This window comes from Bradysia coprophila, unplaced genomic scaffold (assembly GCF_014529535.1).
Source record: "Bradysia coprophila strain Holo2 unplaced genomic scaffold, BU_Bcop_v1 contig_24, whole genome shotgun sequence".
NCBI lineage: Eukaryota > Metazoa > Arthropoda > Insecta > Diptera > Sciaridae > Bradysia > Bradysia coprophila.
Window position 1 is genome coordinate 4,290,044 of NW_023503501.1, and position 17,583 is coordinate 4,307,626.

Here is a 17,583-nt window from a genome sequence, read left to right on the forward strand (position 1 = left end):
AGTGATCGAATCGAGAATGTCGTTCGGTGCAGTACATCCGGATGTTGTGCTCAATAAACAACTCCATCCAGCTGAAGTTTATTTTAATATCACAAGAACGCAAGTATAACTCACAGCACCGAAATACATCCCGATTTCATCAATTTCTCAATTTTTGGTTTGCACAGATGAGGGTATTTCAGTGATTCCAAACGTCCTGGATCAGGACGCAACGATTGATTCACACAATATCCCCTCCAAAGATTTCGGTGCACGTGCATGCGTAGCGTTAAAGCAGATGACATTTACTTAAGTTAATGAAATGAGAAGTGCGTTGGTTCACTTAAGTGGGGAACCGATCTTAATCTAACACACTATGCCACTGTCAGTGAAAATTCTATGACTGGTTGGTTAGCAATGTAAGCCATTTGCACAGCACTGTATAGCATGAACCATGAATTTACAAGTGTCAAATTTGGAGGCTTGTGATAAGAGATATCGTAAAGTGTTTGATATATTTTCAAAAACGACTGATAGAAGAATGTCGCCATAGTCATTAGCAAATAACTAGTTGCAATGTACTACAAACCAAGCACCAGACGAGATTTTTTTACCGGTCATTGCGTACCTTAATTCACGCCGTAAGTGCGGTTGAAATTCAAAATGGAAAGTGCGGAGGTCTTTCTAACGTAGCGTCATTTTCATACACGGACGTGTTGAAATGAATTTTTGGTTCACTTTTTCATCGACTCATTCACTTAAAATTCAAATTTTAGGCACACTTACGGCGTGAATTGTGTGGAACGTCTTAACGCACTCCCGTGATAAGCCAAAAACCATTATTGCGTTTTTGTGCCTTTGCTTTTCCGGAAGCTTACATTCCAATTTTTCAATCGAAATAGAAGTTCGAAGCTTTCGAAGGCTCTCCAAAGCACACAAACAATGCGATACAGTGTTTTGGCTTAACATGACAATACGGCAGTGGTATTATACGACCATTGAAAACTAATTTTACAATGAAAAATTCTGACTACCGCGTCAGGCAGATCTGTTCTGGTGTTTAGTCTGTAATGCACCAACGCACTAAATAGGCATCAGAACAGGTATGAAAAATGGGTAGAAATCTTTTCGGACTTTTCGAGGCTTTTCGACCGTTAAAAATTTTTTGTTTTGTTGCCTATTCGCTCTATTTGTTTGTTCCACATAACTCTGTTAATTTAGGTAACGAAATTGAAATTACCCAAACACCTTCCCTTTGAGGAAGTCCCGCAGATCATGTCCGGAGCGATAGCGGAGAACTTGACGCAGTCTAACTTCCAAAAAAAGAACGAAGAAAATTTTTTGAGACGCGGCAACTATATATAGGCGAGAATTTAAGTTTCTTTCCTTTGACCTGTATCACCACAAATCCTATTCTATCTTATTCGCGCTTCAAATACGAGCAAAACGAGCTATCACTCGACTATGTAACTTTAAAATTGCCGGAGATACATCGTTTTGAAGTTGGTCATTTTGATAGAAAATGGACCAAATTTACGTTTTCCAAACAATCAAAATCTTTCAACTTACTCTGTATGTTTCTATCTGTCTATCTGTCTATCTATCGACGGTCGATCTCGGAAACTAGTTGTATTGAAACCTACAGAGGCGTGTGACCCATCAAATGAAAGGTATTCGTAACACGATTCGAACAAAAAAATAATTTAAAAAATCGGGTCAGATTCGATTGAGCTAGAGTGATTAGAGTGACCAAATTTTGAGCTACTCGAGCGTAGGATGAAAGGACTAATATTTTTTTGGGTTATGAGAGATAGAGAATTACTTTCTTCGGCAAAGTCTCAGAGTTTTACGAGTAGAACAGAGGGGCATATGTGAAAAATGTCGAAAGTTGGAAATGGGTGGGTCAATTATGTTTTTAGAGGTATTTTTTGAATGGTGACAGATAGAGAGTTACTTTCTTCGGCAAAGTCTCAGAGTTTTACGAGTAGAACAGAGGGGCATATGTGAAAAATGTCGAAAGTTGGAAATGGGTGTGTCAATTGGGGTTTTGGAGATTTTTCTTGAATGGTGGCAGATAGAGAATTACTTTCGTCAAATTTTCGATTTTCGTCAAATTTTCTGAATTTCGTCAGATTTTGGAATTTCGTCAAATTTTCGATTTTCGTCAAATTTTCGATTTTCGTCAAATTTTCGAATTTCGTCAAATTTCGTCAAATTTTCGAATTTCGTCAAATTTCGTCAAATTTTCGAATTTCATCAAATTTTCAAATTTCATCAAATTTTAAAATTTCGTCAAATTTTAGAATTTCGTCAAATTTTCGAATTTCGTCAAATTTAGACCAATTTTCGAATTTCGTCAAATTTTCAAATTTCGTCAAATTTCGTCAAATTTTCGAATTTCGTCAAATTTCGTCAAATTTTCGAATTTCGTCAAATTTCGTCAAATTTTCGAATTTCGTCAAATTTTCGAATTTCGTCAAATTTTCGAATTTCGTCAAATTTTCGAATTTCGTCAAATTTTCAAAATTTGTCAAATTTTCGATTTTCGTAAAATTTTTGAATTAAAACTGTAAACTGTTATAAAAAGCAGTGTTGAGTACACTTCTAAAACGACTGATATCCCAACAAAAATCTCTTCGAGAAAAGTGTGACGCAGTCTTTGAAATACAATTTCTAAAATGAATGATATCGCTAGAGTTGACGCTTTCAGCTTCGTTACGCAAAAATTAAATTTTACACCCAATTAGTTCAAACAAGCTGGCTTAGGTTTTCTCATCATCTGCCAAATAATTTTTACAAAAAAAAATTTAGACTGGAAACAACCAAAATTTTACCAAAAAAATCTGCGTCGCATGTGACAGATAAATTTTCTTGCTGGTCTGCTCCTGAACATCTGAAACTTTGCGACGCAGATTTTTTTGGTAAAATTTTGGTTGTTTCCAGTCTAAATTTTTTTTTGTAAAAATTATTTGGCAGATGATGAGAAAACCTAAGCCAGCTTGTTTGAACTAATTGGGTGTAAAATTTAATTTTTGCGTAACGAAGCTGAAAGCGTCAACTCTAGCGATATCATTCATTTTAGAAATTGTATTTCAAAGACTGCGTCACACTTTTCTCGAAGAGATTTTTATTGGGATCGTCCTTAGACGTTCGTCTAAGTTCGTCTAAGGGATCGTCATATTACTGGATACGCGAGAACTCACCACTTCTGCTGATTCCACAAATAAGAAACCTCTCCGAAGCTTACAGCCTTATACACACACAAACGAATATAAAAAATAATAAAAATTGTCCGACGAACAAAATTGAACGCAGTAAGAGGCTATATGGAATATGGAATAATGCAGCCGAATGTTTCGAAAATCTGAAGAAGAGGACGACTAATTGATGATATTTTCATTTCGTTGAAGACGCTTTAAAGAGCCGGTTCGACTTTCTTTTTTTTTCAATTTTTTCATTTCTCATCCAACCGAAAATTGATTTCGAAAAAATGTCGGTAAAACAATTTGAGCGACTGCCTACAAATGTGACACCCAAACATTATGCGGTGTCCATCACCACGATCGACTTTGAAAGGTATACATTCAAAGGACAATTAACAGTAAAAGTTCTTGTTAACGAAGCTACAAAGGTCATAAAGCTCAATGTGGGACAAGTCGTTGTTTCCGACGTAGTCTTTGAAAAGGACAAACAAATTGTTAAGGCCAACAGCTTAAGTTTGCATTTTGGCCAAGAAATCGTTACGATTTCTTTCGAATCACCTCTTGAAGTCGGTGAAGGTATACGTTAAAAAAAACGATTTTTTTTTGGTACAATCCTAACCAATGACCTTGTCTCACTTCCAGGTCAAATTAAACTAAACTTCAATGGAAATTTGCATCAGAGAATGAAGGGATTTTATCGATGCAAACAAGCAGACGGTTCGTACGGTGCATCTACACATTTTGAACCAACATGTGCCCGTATGGCGTTTCCATGCTGGGACGAACCATCACTTAAAGGTAATCGTCCATTCAAATCGAATTTTCAATTTTCGCGACCTTGATGTGCAATTCCACTCTAGCGACCTTCGATATCTCGCTCAGAGTACCTGAAAATAAAACCGCCCTTTCGAACATGGACGTGAAAAATGTGAATTCCGACCAAATTGGCTTCAAAACCTACCACTTCAATACCACCCCATTAATGTCCACCTACTTGGTTGCGTTCGTTGTCGGTGATTACGATTTCGTTGAAGACAAAGTTCCGGATAAAGACTTAACCGTGCGTGTCTACACGCCGACAGGAAAAAAGGAACAAGGACGTTTTGCTCTGAAAGTTGCCAAAGAATGTCTCGGCCTGTATAACGAATACTTTGGAATCGCTTATCCGCTCAAAAAATGTGATTTGATTGCTATCAGTGACTTTCCAATCGGAGCTATGGAAAACTGGTAGGTCGCACATGCATCCCTTCTTCTTTCATTCCTTCACAATTTAACTTTTTTTGGTTGATTTCAATTGAAGGGGATTGGTGACGTTCCGGGAGGCGAGACTTCTATGTGATCCGCAAAACACATCGTCAGCGACGAAGCAAAACATTAAATTGGTTATTGGGCATGAGCTCGCCCACATGTGGTTTGGTAATTTGGTTACCATGTATTGGTGGACAGACCTTTGGCTGAAAGAAGGCTTTGCTGAATTCATCATGTACATGTCAGTGGGGCAACTATATCCCGACATGCAGACATGGTCGACATTCGTAGCCGATATCTTAGGACCAGCATTGGAGTTGGACGCATTGCATAGTTCGCATCCAATTGAGGTTGAGGTTGGCCATCCGTCTGAAGTGGAGCAAATATTCGACAGCATCACTTACTACAAAGGCGCGTCGATAATCCGGATGCTTCACTCATTTATTGGGGCGGAAAATTTCAAAAAGGGTCTGCAACATTACCTCCGGCAGTATCAGTTCGGTAACGCTACAACAATGAATTTGTGGGAGTCATTCGAAACCGTTTCTGATCAAAATGTGGGCAAGGTTATGTCAACTTGGACGAAACAGAAGGGATTTCCGGTCATCGAAGTTGTTCAGCGTCGATTGCCTGCTGAGAAACGTGTCGTCCTAGACATAAGTCAGAAAAAATTTTCAATGAGTGAGCTTACTGCTGAAGATTCTAAAGCCATTTGGTCTATACCAATTACTGTGTGTACACGCCGTGAGCCCACTGAAAAAATGGTCTGCCTTCTTGATGGCCGAAACATGGAAGTAACAATCGAAAACGTTGATGCTGATGACTGGGTCAAAGTAAATGCAAATTCGGTTGGATACTACCACGTTCTGTATGAAAGCAGCCATCTTTCAGAACTTTTACCGGCCGTAGAATCGAAAGCTTTGTCCCCTTTGGATCGTTGGAATCTCCAGAATGATCTGTTTGCACTCGTTCAGGCTGGTCGCACCTCAACTGTGGATGTATTGAAGCTGATGAAATCTTTTGTGAATGAGGACGATTACACCGTCTGGGCGGCAGTAGATAATGCACTCGAACGGCTGGACATTTTGTTGGCAAACACCGACGATCAAGAACTATTGCACGCTTTCGGAAGAGAAATACTCCAAAATGTTTACGCTAATGTCGGCTGGAATGCCTCACCAAAAGAGTCGCATACGCGGGCACTTCTTCGATCGTTGGTCATTCGCCGACTCGGCACTTTCGGAGATGAAAATGTAACGAATGCGGCGTTGAAACACTTCGATGCTCACGTCAATGGCTCGAGTGTACTGGCCGCTGACTTACGCTCGGCTGTATATCGTACGGTAATTCATTCAAAAAGGAAACACATTTTCGACGCACTGATGAAACTCTTCCGCGAAGCTGACTTACATGAGGAGAAAAATCGCATTTTTGGAGCACTGGGATGTGTAGACGATCAGACTCAAATCGAACGAGTTCTTCAATTTGCCTTGTCAAATGAAGTCCGACCGCAAGACACTCACTTTGTGTTAGGTTCGCTTGCCTCGTCAATGAAAGGCCGGAATGCCGTTTGGGCACATTTCAGAGCATGCTACCTTGAATATCGACGCCGGTACGATGGCAGCGTGGGTTTCGGTGACATTGTAAAATTGGTGACGCAAAATTTCGCCAGCGACTCCAAAGCCACCGAAATTGAACAATTCTTCGATAAGAATCGGATTCCGGGCACAGAACGAAGCGTGAAGCAGGCGGTGGAAACGATTCGCATCCAGGCAAAATGGTTGAATCGCGATCTGGAATCTATTCGGAAATATTTGTCGTAAATACTATAAAGATGTGCCCCTACGGAATGGGCGTCTTGGGCTGTTACAGCGCCAATGTAAAATATGAAGCTTGATAAATAAATTTAATTTGAATATACAGTTTAGATCAAACGCATTTGTCTCTTTCCTGCTTTATTGAACCAAAGTATCATCGTGCGATGTACGGCAACCAAAAATATTTTGGAAGTACAAGTCCCGGATGATTGACCCCAAAGAAACTCTTCACACAGCCTCTGGAATTCCCACTAAAATTTACCAAATTTGGATCTTGGAATAAGGGTCGACGGACGGTCGAAAACCAGTTTAAACAGGTCATATGACCTAAAGGTTCGATCTGATTGCAATGTTCAGGTTTCAGGTCAGGTTAATTACATTAGATTCTGGTCAGTTTAGGTAGACCTGACCTGTTCCGATAGCTTTATTTCAAAAGTAAAAAATCTGCTTCATCCTCACGTTCCTCATAACTTTTTGTTTGGCTCTTTTTGCCTTCCCTTGTAGTTAAAATGGGAAGTCTTGAGCCCCATATCTGTTACGATCACTGAAAGAGAAAATCGAGTCATACAAATGTAACTCATAATTAGCCCGTTTACCCTACGCCGTTGCAGACCTAATACCCATTGACTGAAAGTAAGAGATTGGCCACCTAGTTCTCCTCGGAAATTATTAACCGGTTCCAGTGTTTTTGTAACTTTGAAGCCAAGTGGTGAAGATAGACAAGAAAGAGAATCACGAAACATTGTAAGCCAATTCACCATCCACCACCAAATCCAACATTTTTTCAAAATTTACCCCACAAATGTTTCGCTGTTGATGAAAAACAGAATCAATGGAAGCTGCTTTGCACATAATAATGAACATTTGTAACTTGCATGTGTGCTACGTGCATGTTAGCAGATAGATAGACAATATATAACATATCGATGCATTTACATGGAAAATTAATCACCGAATTGATTGATTTCGACACATTTGATCGGACTGCACCAGTCAGTATGTTTGTGAAAGTGGAGCTGGTAACAGAATTGTTCTCGTGAAAGAATTGTTCGTTCTCCATATTATATTGAATGTTGAGTGTGTTGAACGGGTACGAATGTTGTCGCGGTAATAAATATAAATCAGTTTGTGTCTCGTCAAAATAAAATCAAAACATTTTGCATCAAGGAAATTAAAAGAGAAAAACTATTCGGCCAGTTCGAAAATAATCAAAAATTCGTTATTTGTGTCCTTTCGCCAAAAATTGTTTAAAAAATGAATTCCATTGACATTTATAATGCTCATCTGAAAATGAAAAGCACCAGTCGAGACTACAATGGGAATGTCAGCTACAAACGAAATGGAGGTATGGTTTTTTGTGACGAGATTTCTTTCTCTTCGTATCCGATTCGGATTCAATTCAGTCTATTGCTTTTTAGATCATTCAAGAGATGAAGTGCTAGCGATTCGTTTGAAATTTCCCACTAAACTGCCGGTAAGTTGACACGTTATTACAGAGATTTTACCGCTTAAAGTACATTATTGCAAGAGTAATTATGATTAATCGGTTGTGTTCAATTTGTCAATAAATGAAATCTACGTAAATATTGTAAGAGTTGATAAAGATTAGAGTGGCGCTTTGTCGTTTTGAATTGAAATATTTATAGGAAAATTTATTAAATAAATAATTCAACTGTTATCGACAGCGAAGAGAAATAGTTAAATGTCTAAACGGGACAAGTCTATTTAGCGAATTATAGATAAAATGAAATTTTATTGATTTAACTCCCTTTCAAATAGACTGACAATGTTAATAGAAGTTCTTTTATAGTTTAAAACAAAAAACAATTTGAAACCAAGCTGAATCAATGAAATTTCATTTTTCTTATAATTCGCTAAAGTGACATGTGCCCCCTATGTATTTAACTATTCAAGCAATAAAGAGATAAATCGTGTCTAGCTCCAGTTGCCTACAAAATAGTCTATACAACTAAAGGAAAATGTTTTTTCTCGCTCGTGTGATTGTTGCCCTCGCCTTCTACTCGGACTTCAAACTGCACACTAATCAGAAATGATTTTTTCCTCTTAGTTGCGTTATTACAAATGATTCCGCATCAACGTGATCAAAATGCTTTGCATCAAAAGAAGTAAGTCTCTAATAGATTTCGTAGAGCCTGAAATTGAAATCGGTTGAGCTCTTCTAACTTCTGCCGTTGAAATTGTTTTAAAATTAAATCTACCGGCCGGTGATGCAGTTTCCTTTCTTTCTTTTTTAAGATTGAGTGACCTAAAACATACTCGTTTTCCTTGTGGTAGGTTCGATAATCTTTTTTTTTAACATTCAACAAGCAATCTTTCACCGATTCATTTCCGAAAACGGAAAATTTTCCTGGAAAAACGTCCACAACCGAACCGATTTTATCGCCTTCCATTGAATAATCACATTTTAAACCCGGCAATAATTTGCCACTTGATTATACATCAATGTGCTGAATGTGCACTCATTGGCGAAAATAAGTTTAGAAAATGTTTTTCTTTTCACGTTTGTGTATTAAAACACATTTTAGCTTTAAGGTGACACAAATTTACGTTTTTACAGTTTCGCGTAGAGATGATAATCAATAAATAAATTCCACAATCAGACTACGATCCAGCATTCGTTTTACGTTTTATCAGGACAGGTCGGTTTTTTTGTTTGTTATATTTATGAGTGAGAATGTGGAAAAAAGGGATGGATCGATTTGGAACAGATATTTTTTGTCCCAAGAGAACAGTACAGAATGTAAATAAGGGTCCAATAAGCTTCAAAATGATAGCGATGACGACGCACCAAAATTGTCGATCCCATCAACGTAAAATTGTTCGTGTGTTTTCGGCCTAAAAAGAACGTTAAGAAATTTCAGAAAACGCTTTTTATCGACAAACAGAAATTTCCATTACCAGTTTCTACCTGCTTTTTACCGGTTTCTTATTTACCGTTTGTATTTGTATTCACCTTCGTGTGCCAACGATTTGAGCAGCAGTTCTTAAAGTTAGAAAATTTGAGTTCGATTTGAAATAGTCTTCCGTTCTTATTTCGACCCTCTCTTATATCAAACAGACTAGTTATTGGACAACTAACTAGAAAAAAAAATAGTTTGCATTCGAGTCACCCTACCATATACTTAGTTAGCTTGAGTGTGACGGGTGGAAAAGAGTTGCTGCACCTAGATTTCTATTGGTCCTATTGTATGTACTTACCCTACTAACCGACATGGTATCTTTGAACAAATCTTTGAACATAATTTATTTTGGTAAGAAAAGAGTAAATCTCTTAAATCGTTTCAGGACGATCCACTTGTCTTATCTTCTTTATGCACAACTAACAATCATTTCCTTAAAAGAAACCTTTCTAAATTTTTACTTTTTCATTTATCAGATTATAGTCGAACGCTACTACAAAGAAGTGGAACTGCCGCACTTGAACAAACGAAAGTTTCTCGTGCCGCAAGAATTGACAATGTCCCAATTCGTATGCATCATACGCAACCGAATGAAAATTGGCCAGAGCAAAGCTCTCTTTCTACTGGTTAACAATCGATCGATGATATCACTGAGCAGAACGATTGCCGAAATTTATTCCGAGCATTTACACGATGATGGGTTTTTATATGTAACGTATACATCGCAAGAAGTGTTCGGAACGGCAGATCCGGATGAAAACGTAAGTATGCGTTTGAACACGTACACTCCGCTCAACATATAAGGAGGAAGATTAGTTGTTGTCTTAACAAGCACATATTTACATCCAAAATACATTCGCATGAATCAATGAGCCATCGGCAGCGACGACAAAATGAATTATTTGATGAGGTCCGAACTAAAGTTGTTTTACATAGCTGAAAGCTGAAGGCTAACGAATCAATAGACTTTGTAGCACGACAGAGTAAAGTTAACCAGGCAGGAGCGCTGATTTGACTAGGGACCTGAATAATAATCTAGTAGCCTTATATTTATTGCGAACAAAATTTTTCAATTTATGTCAGTGTTCATTTGAGTTCATTTTCATCCAGTGTATTAGGTCCCTTATTTGACGTTTCGAAAATGAACCGCTCCTGCCTGGTTTATTTTACTCTGCCGTGCTTTGTAGCAATACAGAAAATAGTAAGGTCAAACGAAGTAAAAGATTTGGTCTGTGCACTATTCAATGCTTTGCACTTAGCCGGCATTTTGTGACAGTAAAGGCATATAAACCGTTTTTTTTAAACAATGAGGACTCTGCCTCTTTCCTATCGATAAAAATAAATGTGACGCAACGATCAGCCAATCGGTATGAGTTCTTGAAGTCCCTAAGGCCGAAAACATATGAGTAGTTTTGTGATGAGATATAAGACTGTACACTTTGGGAAGGTCACGCAGATATACAGATACGCGAGTGACGCACCTCACTTGACGTATAGCGCATTTTCATACAAAAAAAGCATCTACCGTGATGATTGTCGTCGCTGCCGTGACGGTGTGGTGATTTTTTTGCCTATCTAATAAAATGCATGACCTCTAAAAAAAAACAGTCTTGGATGGGATCGAAAATTACGCTGTGCTTCCATTGTAATCCGATATTCATCACAGGCTAAGCAATGCAAAACGCAGCATAATTGTCGATTTCAACAAAGTTTGGCCGAAAACACACGAACAATTTTAAGTTGTTAACTCGTTAAGTCCGACGTTAGGCATAATGCTCAATCTCAGAAGCGTAATGTGTTTCGGCCTAAACGCATGCTTACATCATCTATTCTGCGTTCTATTCTCTCACAAAAAAATCCAAAGAAATTCATAAAATCTTTCTATTCATTTGACGCCGAGTGTAATCAGTCGTTTGTTTAGTTTTTATCTTTGAAGTGAATGGTAATTTTCCACAAACGAAGCAAAAACAAATGTACTCTTTCCACATATATATGAATGGGTCATACCTCTCAGCGCTTTCTCTGTGTTTCGCTAAGCAAAATTCTATTTTTGTAATCGAAAGTTATCAATTTCTAATGAACCATAATAATGTTGCGAGAACAATGCGAAATGGGATATTTTTACCCATCCATTTGAAATGGATGCAATGGAATATAATTCGAACGAGCAAGTGGAAATGTAAATCATTTCTGCGTTATTTTATTATAATGCATAGAAATTGACCGTTTTCTTCAGCCACACCAGCAGAAAACACACTGCAATGAACTTTTATAAATTTATCGGTTTTCTTTTCTTTCAACACTCACTGTTTATAACATTCAGTGTGTATTGGCGAGAGGTTATCACAACCAACTTTAGAGACATTGTATATTTTAATTATTTTATTTTCGATTTATGCAATATACAAACTCCAATAAACATTTCTTCAGAATTTTTTCTTTTTCTCAATTCATTGGAGACATCGATCGACATTTTTTTTTTCGTTTCAAAGAAAAAATCTAAAATGAGCTGATAGGAATCTCTAGAAACTGGTGTACTGTTTGCTTATATGAATTGAAAATGTCTTTAATTATCGTTAAAATATAAATATACCCCATGAACGAGTGCGAATTATCGTCACTAGCCCGTTATATATACATTGTGTGTACGTATATGAAACTGTTCGTATCGGCTGCTGTACATAACAATTTCTAGAAATTAATTTAAAAATTTATTTTCCAATTTTTTGTTGTTGTTACGTTTTGAGCCAGATAACTTTAGATGAACCATTCACATTATAATGGTTTTTTGATACTACGGCTAGCGGTGCTTCATTATGTCGCACACACAAAATATCTTTTGTCCAAATATATGCTTCCACGCATCATCATTTTACGGCAATAAGAAATCCTAACCATTGCGGTAACATTGTGATGAATTGTCGAAAAATGTTTTAATTAATTATAAGACAGAGTGAAGGAGAGAGATGCAGAAAGATGTGCCATCAATGTAGTTTGTACGTTTAGAATCAGGTAGTCAGTTAGTCAAATCTCTGATTAATATTGCCCTACGAATAGTAAAATGTACTACTGAAACAATTGAAGTAAAAGACTTTGCCTCAGATTTTGCATCAAATTCCTCAAACAATGGCGTACTAGATTCCCTTGCCGTTTATAATATGAAAATCAATTAACGTGAAATTGATGTTGGAATATCAATTTGATATTATCGAAGTAACCAACATTTGTGAGTTAGGTCTAAGCAATCAAATTGTGTAGTCGTCATTCTAAATTAAATTGTCCTTTTGATCAAACGTGTTTGTCTCTAAATTCAATCTTCTCGGTACTTTGGAACCTTCCTAAATCCTGGTAATCTAACAATTGATTCTTGTAAAACTTCCGTTGTACAGGGTGAAAATTATAGTAACGGCCACCCAAAAGTATAGTTCCGTAATCAACGTGATCCGCTGAAGATTAGCATTATAATTGTTCATAGCTACATTGATCTTACCGCCAATATAACCGGTCACTGTTGTCTTGCAATTTCTAGTTAAACTTGGTTTTTGCAAATTTGCAATTTGGTGAAATCGTTTTTAAGACCTTTAACATCAGTATCATTATCGGTTCTACTGTATTCTTTCTACTTTTCAAGTAATGTTTGTTAACCAAAAGAATTGGTACGTTTCTTGATTGTGACAATGAGAAATTACTGGTTGAAAGTTACTCAATTTATCATTTTTAGTCGCATTTGGATCGATAAATTGAGTAACTTTTAAGAGTCAATTCGCCAAAACTTCGAACAAGCCATCAGCGATTTTCGGCGGGTACACAATAATCGATTCAGGTGATCCTCCTGAGTCATTTGCAACAAAAAAAAATCCTCGAAATAATTATGTTTTCACGCCAGAAATCATGAAAAAATGTACTGCGCGAGGGTGACCAAATAGTACATTGAATGACAAGGGGCGAAAGTAAAAAAATTCAACCGTGTGCGAGAGTTGGAGCCCGCGCCGAAGGCAAGGGCTCTAATCGCACAGGTTGAATTTTTTTTACTTTTGCCCCGAGTCGTTCATACTATTTTTTTTTATACCAACATTGAAAATTGATACGTATCGCAAACATCGCAACAAAATGTTGAAATAAAAAGGCATTTAGCCAGAAAATTTGGGGGGTCCAGGGGGCGGCAGCCCCCTGGTATATGAAAAATTTAATAATTTAGCCATCACAACAATAACACACACAAAAATTAAGATATAACTAACAAATCATTCAGTAACAAAAAGTATCAACTTTGTATGCTAATTTCAATAAGAACACTGGCGCACAGTGTTTACAATTTTGATCAAAGTATTCTGCATAATATGTTCGGATTTTGTTGACAACTCGACTCGTTTCTCTCATTTTCTGTGACGTCAGTCACTTTCGCTGTTCGTTCAGTTGCGTTCGCTCTTCGTTAAGTACTTTCTCCCCGTGGGATGCATTTTTTTACTTTCGCCCCTCATATGCGGGGCGAAAGTATCATTTTTCAATGTTGGTATCAAAAAAATAGTTTTTGTTGCATATCACCAAGAATACGTAACGCATTTATCTGAAATTATGGTCATTGGTAGAGGTGTTGACGCCGCATAAGCTGGCCTTTAAAACATTTCGAAATTTTTCGTGTATGTGGTGCAGTAGCTATTTTAGGGGGAAAAAATTCCAGAGTGTTTTCAAAAAGTTACAACGATAGACTTCGAAGATATGGGTGTCGTTGGGTAGGTAGTGACCTCTACTATCCATGACACCATGAACCTACCGCGGCACGACTTTCGTTGAGCTTCAATTTTGATTGAAGTATACTAACACAAAAATTCTCTATAATTCCACTTTTCTTCGCGTCTATTTCAATTTTTCTGACGTATGTGACAATTTTAAATCAGGGCTGCAGTTACTGGCACCTTACGCTTCGGGAAATTTCGTTTAGGGCCTATAAAATTTGAAACAAAACCAACTGATTCAATTGTGTCATGTGTTCCTCGGGTATCTCCAGACTTCCTAGTATGGCCAGTGCGGCACTGTATCAAGTGTTTACTAGCATATTAGAATCATATTTTGTACTTTAGCCACTTACCGGAAGGATTTGGAAATATGTCGAATTTTTCGTATTCGTACATTTGTGAACAAAAACTATTTTGGTCACCCTCGCGCAGTACATTTTTTCATGATTTCTGGCGTGAAAACATAATTATTTCGAGGATTTTTTTTTGTTGCAAATGACTCAGGAGGATCACCTGAATCGATTAGTGTGTACCCGCCGAAAATCGCTGATGGCTTGTTTTCATGTTTCATACAACTTGGTTGAAGTTTTGGCGAATTGACTCTTAACCAGTAATTTCTCAAGTAATAAGGGATGTGACACCCCTCTAACTAAAGGTGTTATCGTAAAGCTCCTCAAAAATGGATGCTTTCCCACTAATTTATTTCACCGGAAACGTACACACATTTAAACTAACGCCTTTCAGCTAAAACGTAATTTTTAAGATTACCGCCGACATTTTATTTCTACTGGGTCATCTCTTTTGAACCTCACATCACACCAAACGACAATATTGTACTTTGTTTACATGATTGTAGACCATAAATTTTTCATAATTTCGTTGGATTTGACGAATATTTTAAGGAAACCGCTTCGCGAACTGTTAAAACTAGGGATGGGAGGCGTTCAAAATTATCGATAATATCAATCGAAAGAAATTATCGATAATCGATTAATCATATCGTTATCGATAATTTAATAATTATCGATAATTATCAAAATATCGAAATTCGATAATTATCAAAATATCGATATTTTGATATTTATCTGAAAATTCATGATAATATACCGATATATCGGAATATATCGATAAATATCGGATTTTCGGACCGAAATATCGATATATCGAATTATCGATATCTTGATAATTATCAAAATATCAATAATTATCGATTATCGATATTTTTTGATAATTTTCGATAAAAAAAGTCGATAATTATCGATTATCGATAATTGATAATTATCGATAATCATTTTCATTATCGCCCATGCCTAGTTAAAACAACACAAGAAGCACATTTCCGCGCAAAATCTGAATTAAATCACATCGAAATCACCGAAATTATTACAATTTTCACAACCAACACTAAATTTTTGTGTTGGTGATTTGACGTTTCAAAAACAATACTCATGTTACGATTAACGACTTTGACGACGATTTTCTTCGTTAAACCATATTTGACTAAGCTCAGAGTGGATGTGATTTGGGTGTGAAATCGAGTGGGAAGTGCTATTTTCATAGATTTTCTTTTCGTGAAATACTTTAAACGAGACAATATTATTTTGAGAATGCCCGATGTACGAGTTTCTTATTTTTCGTTTTTCTTCTGATATGTGACAAAAAAATCGCGAAAAAAAATCGATCCGTCGCTCACTTATTGATCCAAAATCTATTACTTCAGCTTTCTACACATTCAGTTTGCTAATATAGAACACATTGCTTCATTTATTTTGGTCGTCGTTATCGACCAGGGCTGTAAACGTTTAGGTGGCCACTCAAAATATAAGACTCATGTGACTTTCGATATTCTAAAAACATCTACTAAAATGGCAATCTGCGTGACGTCTCCACGACAAAGCTAAGAACCTTGTTATTGGCAAGAGATGAATATCCGTCTGTAAAAGGTTAAGCCGGTATATAATTCAGTTCAATATTTATAATACGAAGAAAGAATACAGTGCACTCTTGCATCGTTCAGATAGAAATGGGTCACAATTGAAATAAAGAGCTTAAATAGTGTGGAAACGACATGCACAATGCTTTCCCTATATATAATGTATGAGTTTCAAATAAGCCAAAAAATAAGAAAAAAAAAACAATTTCAAAGCGAAATAAAAGAAAAATTTAAATTTTGCTATGTAGAAACTTAGAAAATACAAATTGAACGTTCAGTCAGTGTTCAGCAAAATAAAAAGATTTTTTTTTGCCGATAAATATTATTCTTTAATCCAACTGGTAATGCCAGTTGGAAACCATTATTTGAATGAAATATGTACGTACTAGTACGCAAATAAAGTGTAATCTCCTTACAATTCGAAAATTGCGTTTCTAATGCGAAAAGAAATTCTTCGAGACACGTAAAATATTCTCTCAAAAAAGTATTGAATATTGTAGACACGTTTCGTCGATACATTTGCCGGCCAAAAATGAATGCTGCTGCAATTTTATCGTTTTATCAGGCACGACTGCTTATACACAGAAATCATTTTTTTTTCTCGGTTCTAGACAATAGGTCATCTTAAATTAGATAATTTTATCGGATTAGTTACAATCGGGCGACTGAACCTCTGAGCCTGATCAGCTTCTCATTTTCCACAGGTGAACCAGATCAAAAAACAAATCGTTTTCTTGTTTGCGTAGATACAGACTAGACCCGTACGCAGGTATTTTTTTTAAAATCAACTGAAAGAAAATCAAATGCACAAAAAACAGGCAAAAATATCTAAATGCAGAACGTGTCCAATTAGCGAATAATAAGAAAAATGAAATTTCATCGATTTGTTGCTTCGTTTACAATAGGCTGCCGATGTTATTCCTTATGAATTATCAAAATATTCTATTGATATCGTTCGTCAGACTATTTGAAACGAATTTACAGCAATGAAATTTCATTTTTCTCAGAATTTGTATAATTGAAGTAAATTCTATTGTTACCGATTGTTACAATACCAGAAAATCTCTTACTTCAATGTTAAGTCAATTTCCATAACATTCCTTTGACGCCACAATTGATAGATGGGATAAGAAAATACTCCGTACGTGTGACGATGAAGACTATATAAGCAGTGTGATTGTATGAGTCGTCCAGCTAGTAAAACAGACGAAGCAAAGTTAGAAACAAATTCGGCTGACATTAACTGTAAGTGACACAACTTTCTAATTTTAACTAAACTTCAGGTCAACGTTAGATATTTTCTTATGCCATCTATCAGTTGTGGTTGTGGTAAAAACGTATGACCAGGCATAACCAGTGAATAAGTACCCATGCTGGAGAGGGATTACGACATCAGTTCTCTTTTCTCTATTCAATCAAAACTCTACCGATAGAGAACACGATTCACTATCTCATTGAAAGATGTCGCTGCACCAAAACCAATGTCATCAGAAAAATAATTAATTTTTTGCTCGACGGATTTTAGTCAAATAAAATGCCATCTTTCAACGAGATAGTGAATTGTTCTCAATCGGTAGAGTTTTGATTGAATAGAGAAATCCACAAATTCGGTTAACATTAACGAGGTTCAGAACCTTGGGCATTAACTGTAAAACATATCGTCCGTCCTTCGTTGATTTTTTTTCTATAAAAAACATTTTTCTTTTCAGAAGTGACTGACCACTGAATAAAATGAGTTGCGAGAGA

General features: G+C 36.5%; 2 protein-coding genes across 3 annotated transcripts; both read left to right on the plus strand.

The window, feature by feature from the left end:
* The first annotated feature begins 3,356 nt into the window (after positions 1 to 3,356).
* Positions 3,357 to 6,357, plus strand: LOC119077950 (puromycin-sensitive aminopeptidase-like). Its single transcript, XM_037185317.1, has 4 exons — positions 3,357 to 3,758; positions 3,825 to 3,980; positions 4,043 to 4,409; positions 4,483 to 6,357. The coding sequence occupies exons 1-4, from the start codon at positions 3,470 to 3,472 to the stop codon at positions 6,251 to 6,253; spliced, it is 2,583 nt and encodes an 860-aa protein (XP_037041212.1). The 5' UTR covers positions 3,357 to 3,469; the 3' UTR covers positions 6,254 to 6,357.
* Positions 6,358 to 7,101: 744 nt separating this feature from the next.
* On the plus strand, positions 7,102 to 17,583 carry LOC119077951 (microtubule-associated proteins 1A/1B light chain 3C-like). 2 transcript variants are annotated; one of them, XM_037185319.1, is made up of 4 exons: positions 7,102 to 7,592; positions 7,666 to 7,721; positions 9,645 to 9,929; positions 17,550 to 17,583. In XM_037185319.1, exons 1-4 carry the CDS (start codon positions 7,502 to 7,504, stop codon positions 17,550 to 17,552), a joined length of 435 nt encoding a protein of 144 aa, XP_037041214.1. In that variant the 5' UTR covers positions 7,102 to 7,501; the 3' UTR covers positions 17,553 to 17,583. The 2 variants fall into 2 exon arrangements, with proteins under 2 accessions (XP_037041214.1, XP_037041213.1); XM_037185318.1 differs by having other exon boundaries at positions 7,110 to 7,592; positions 17,547 to 17,583.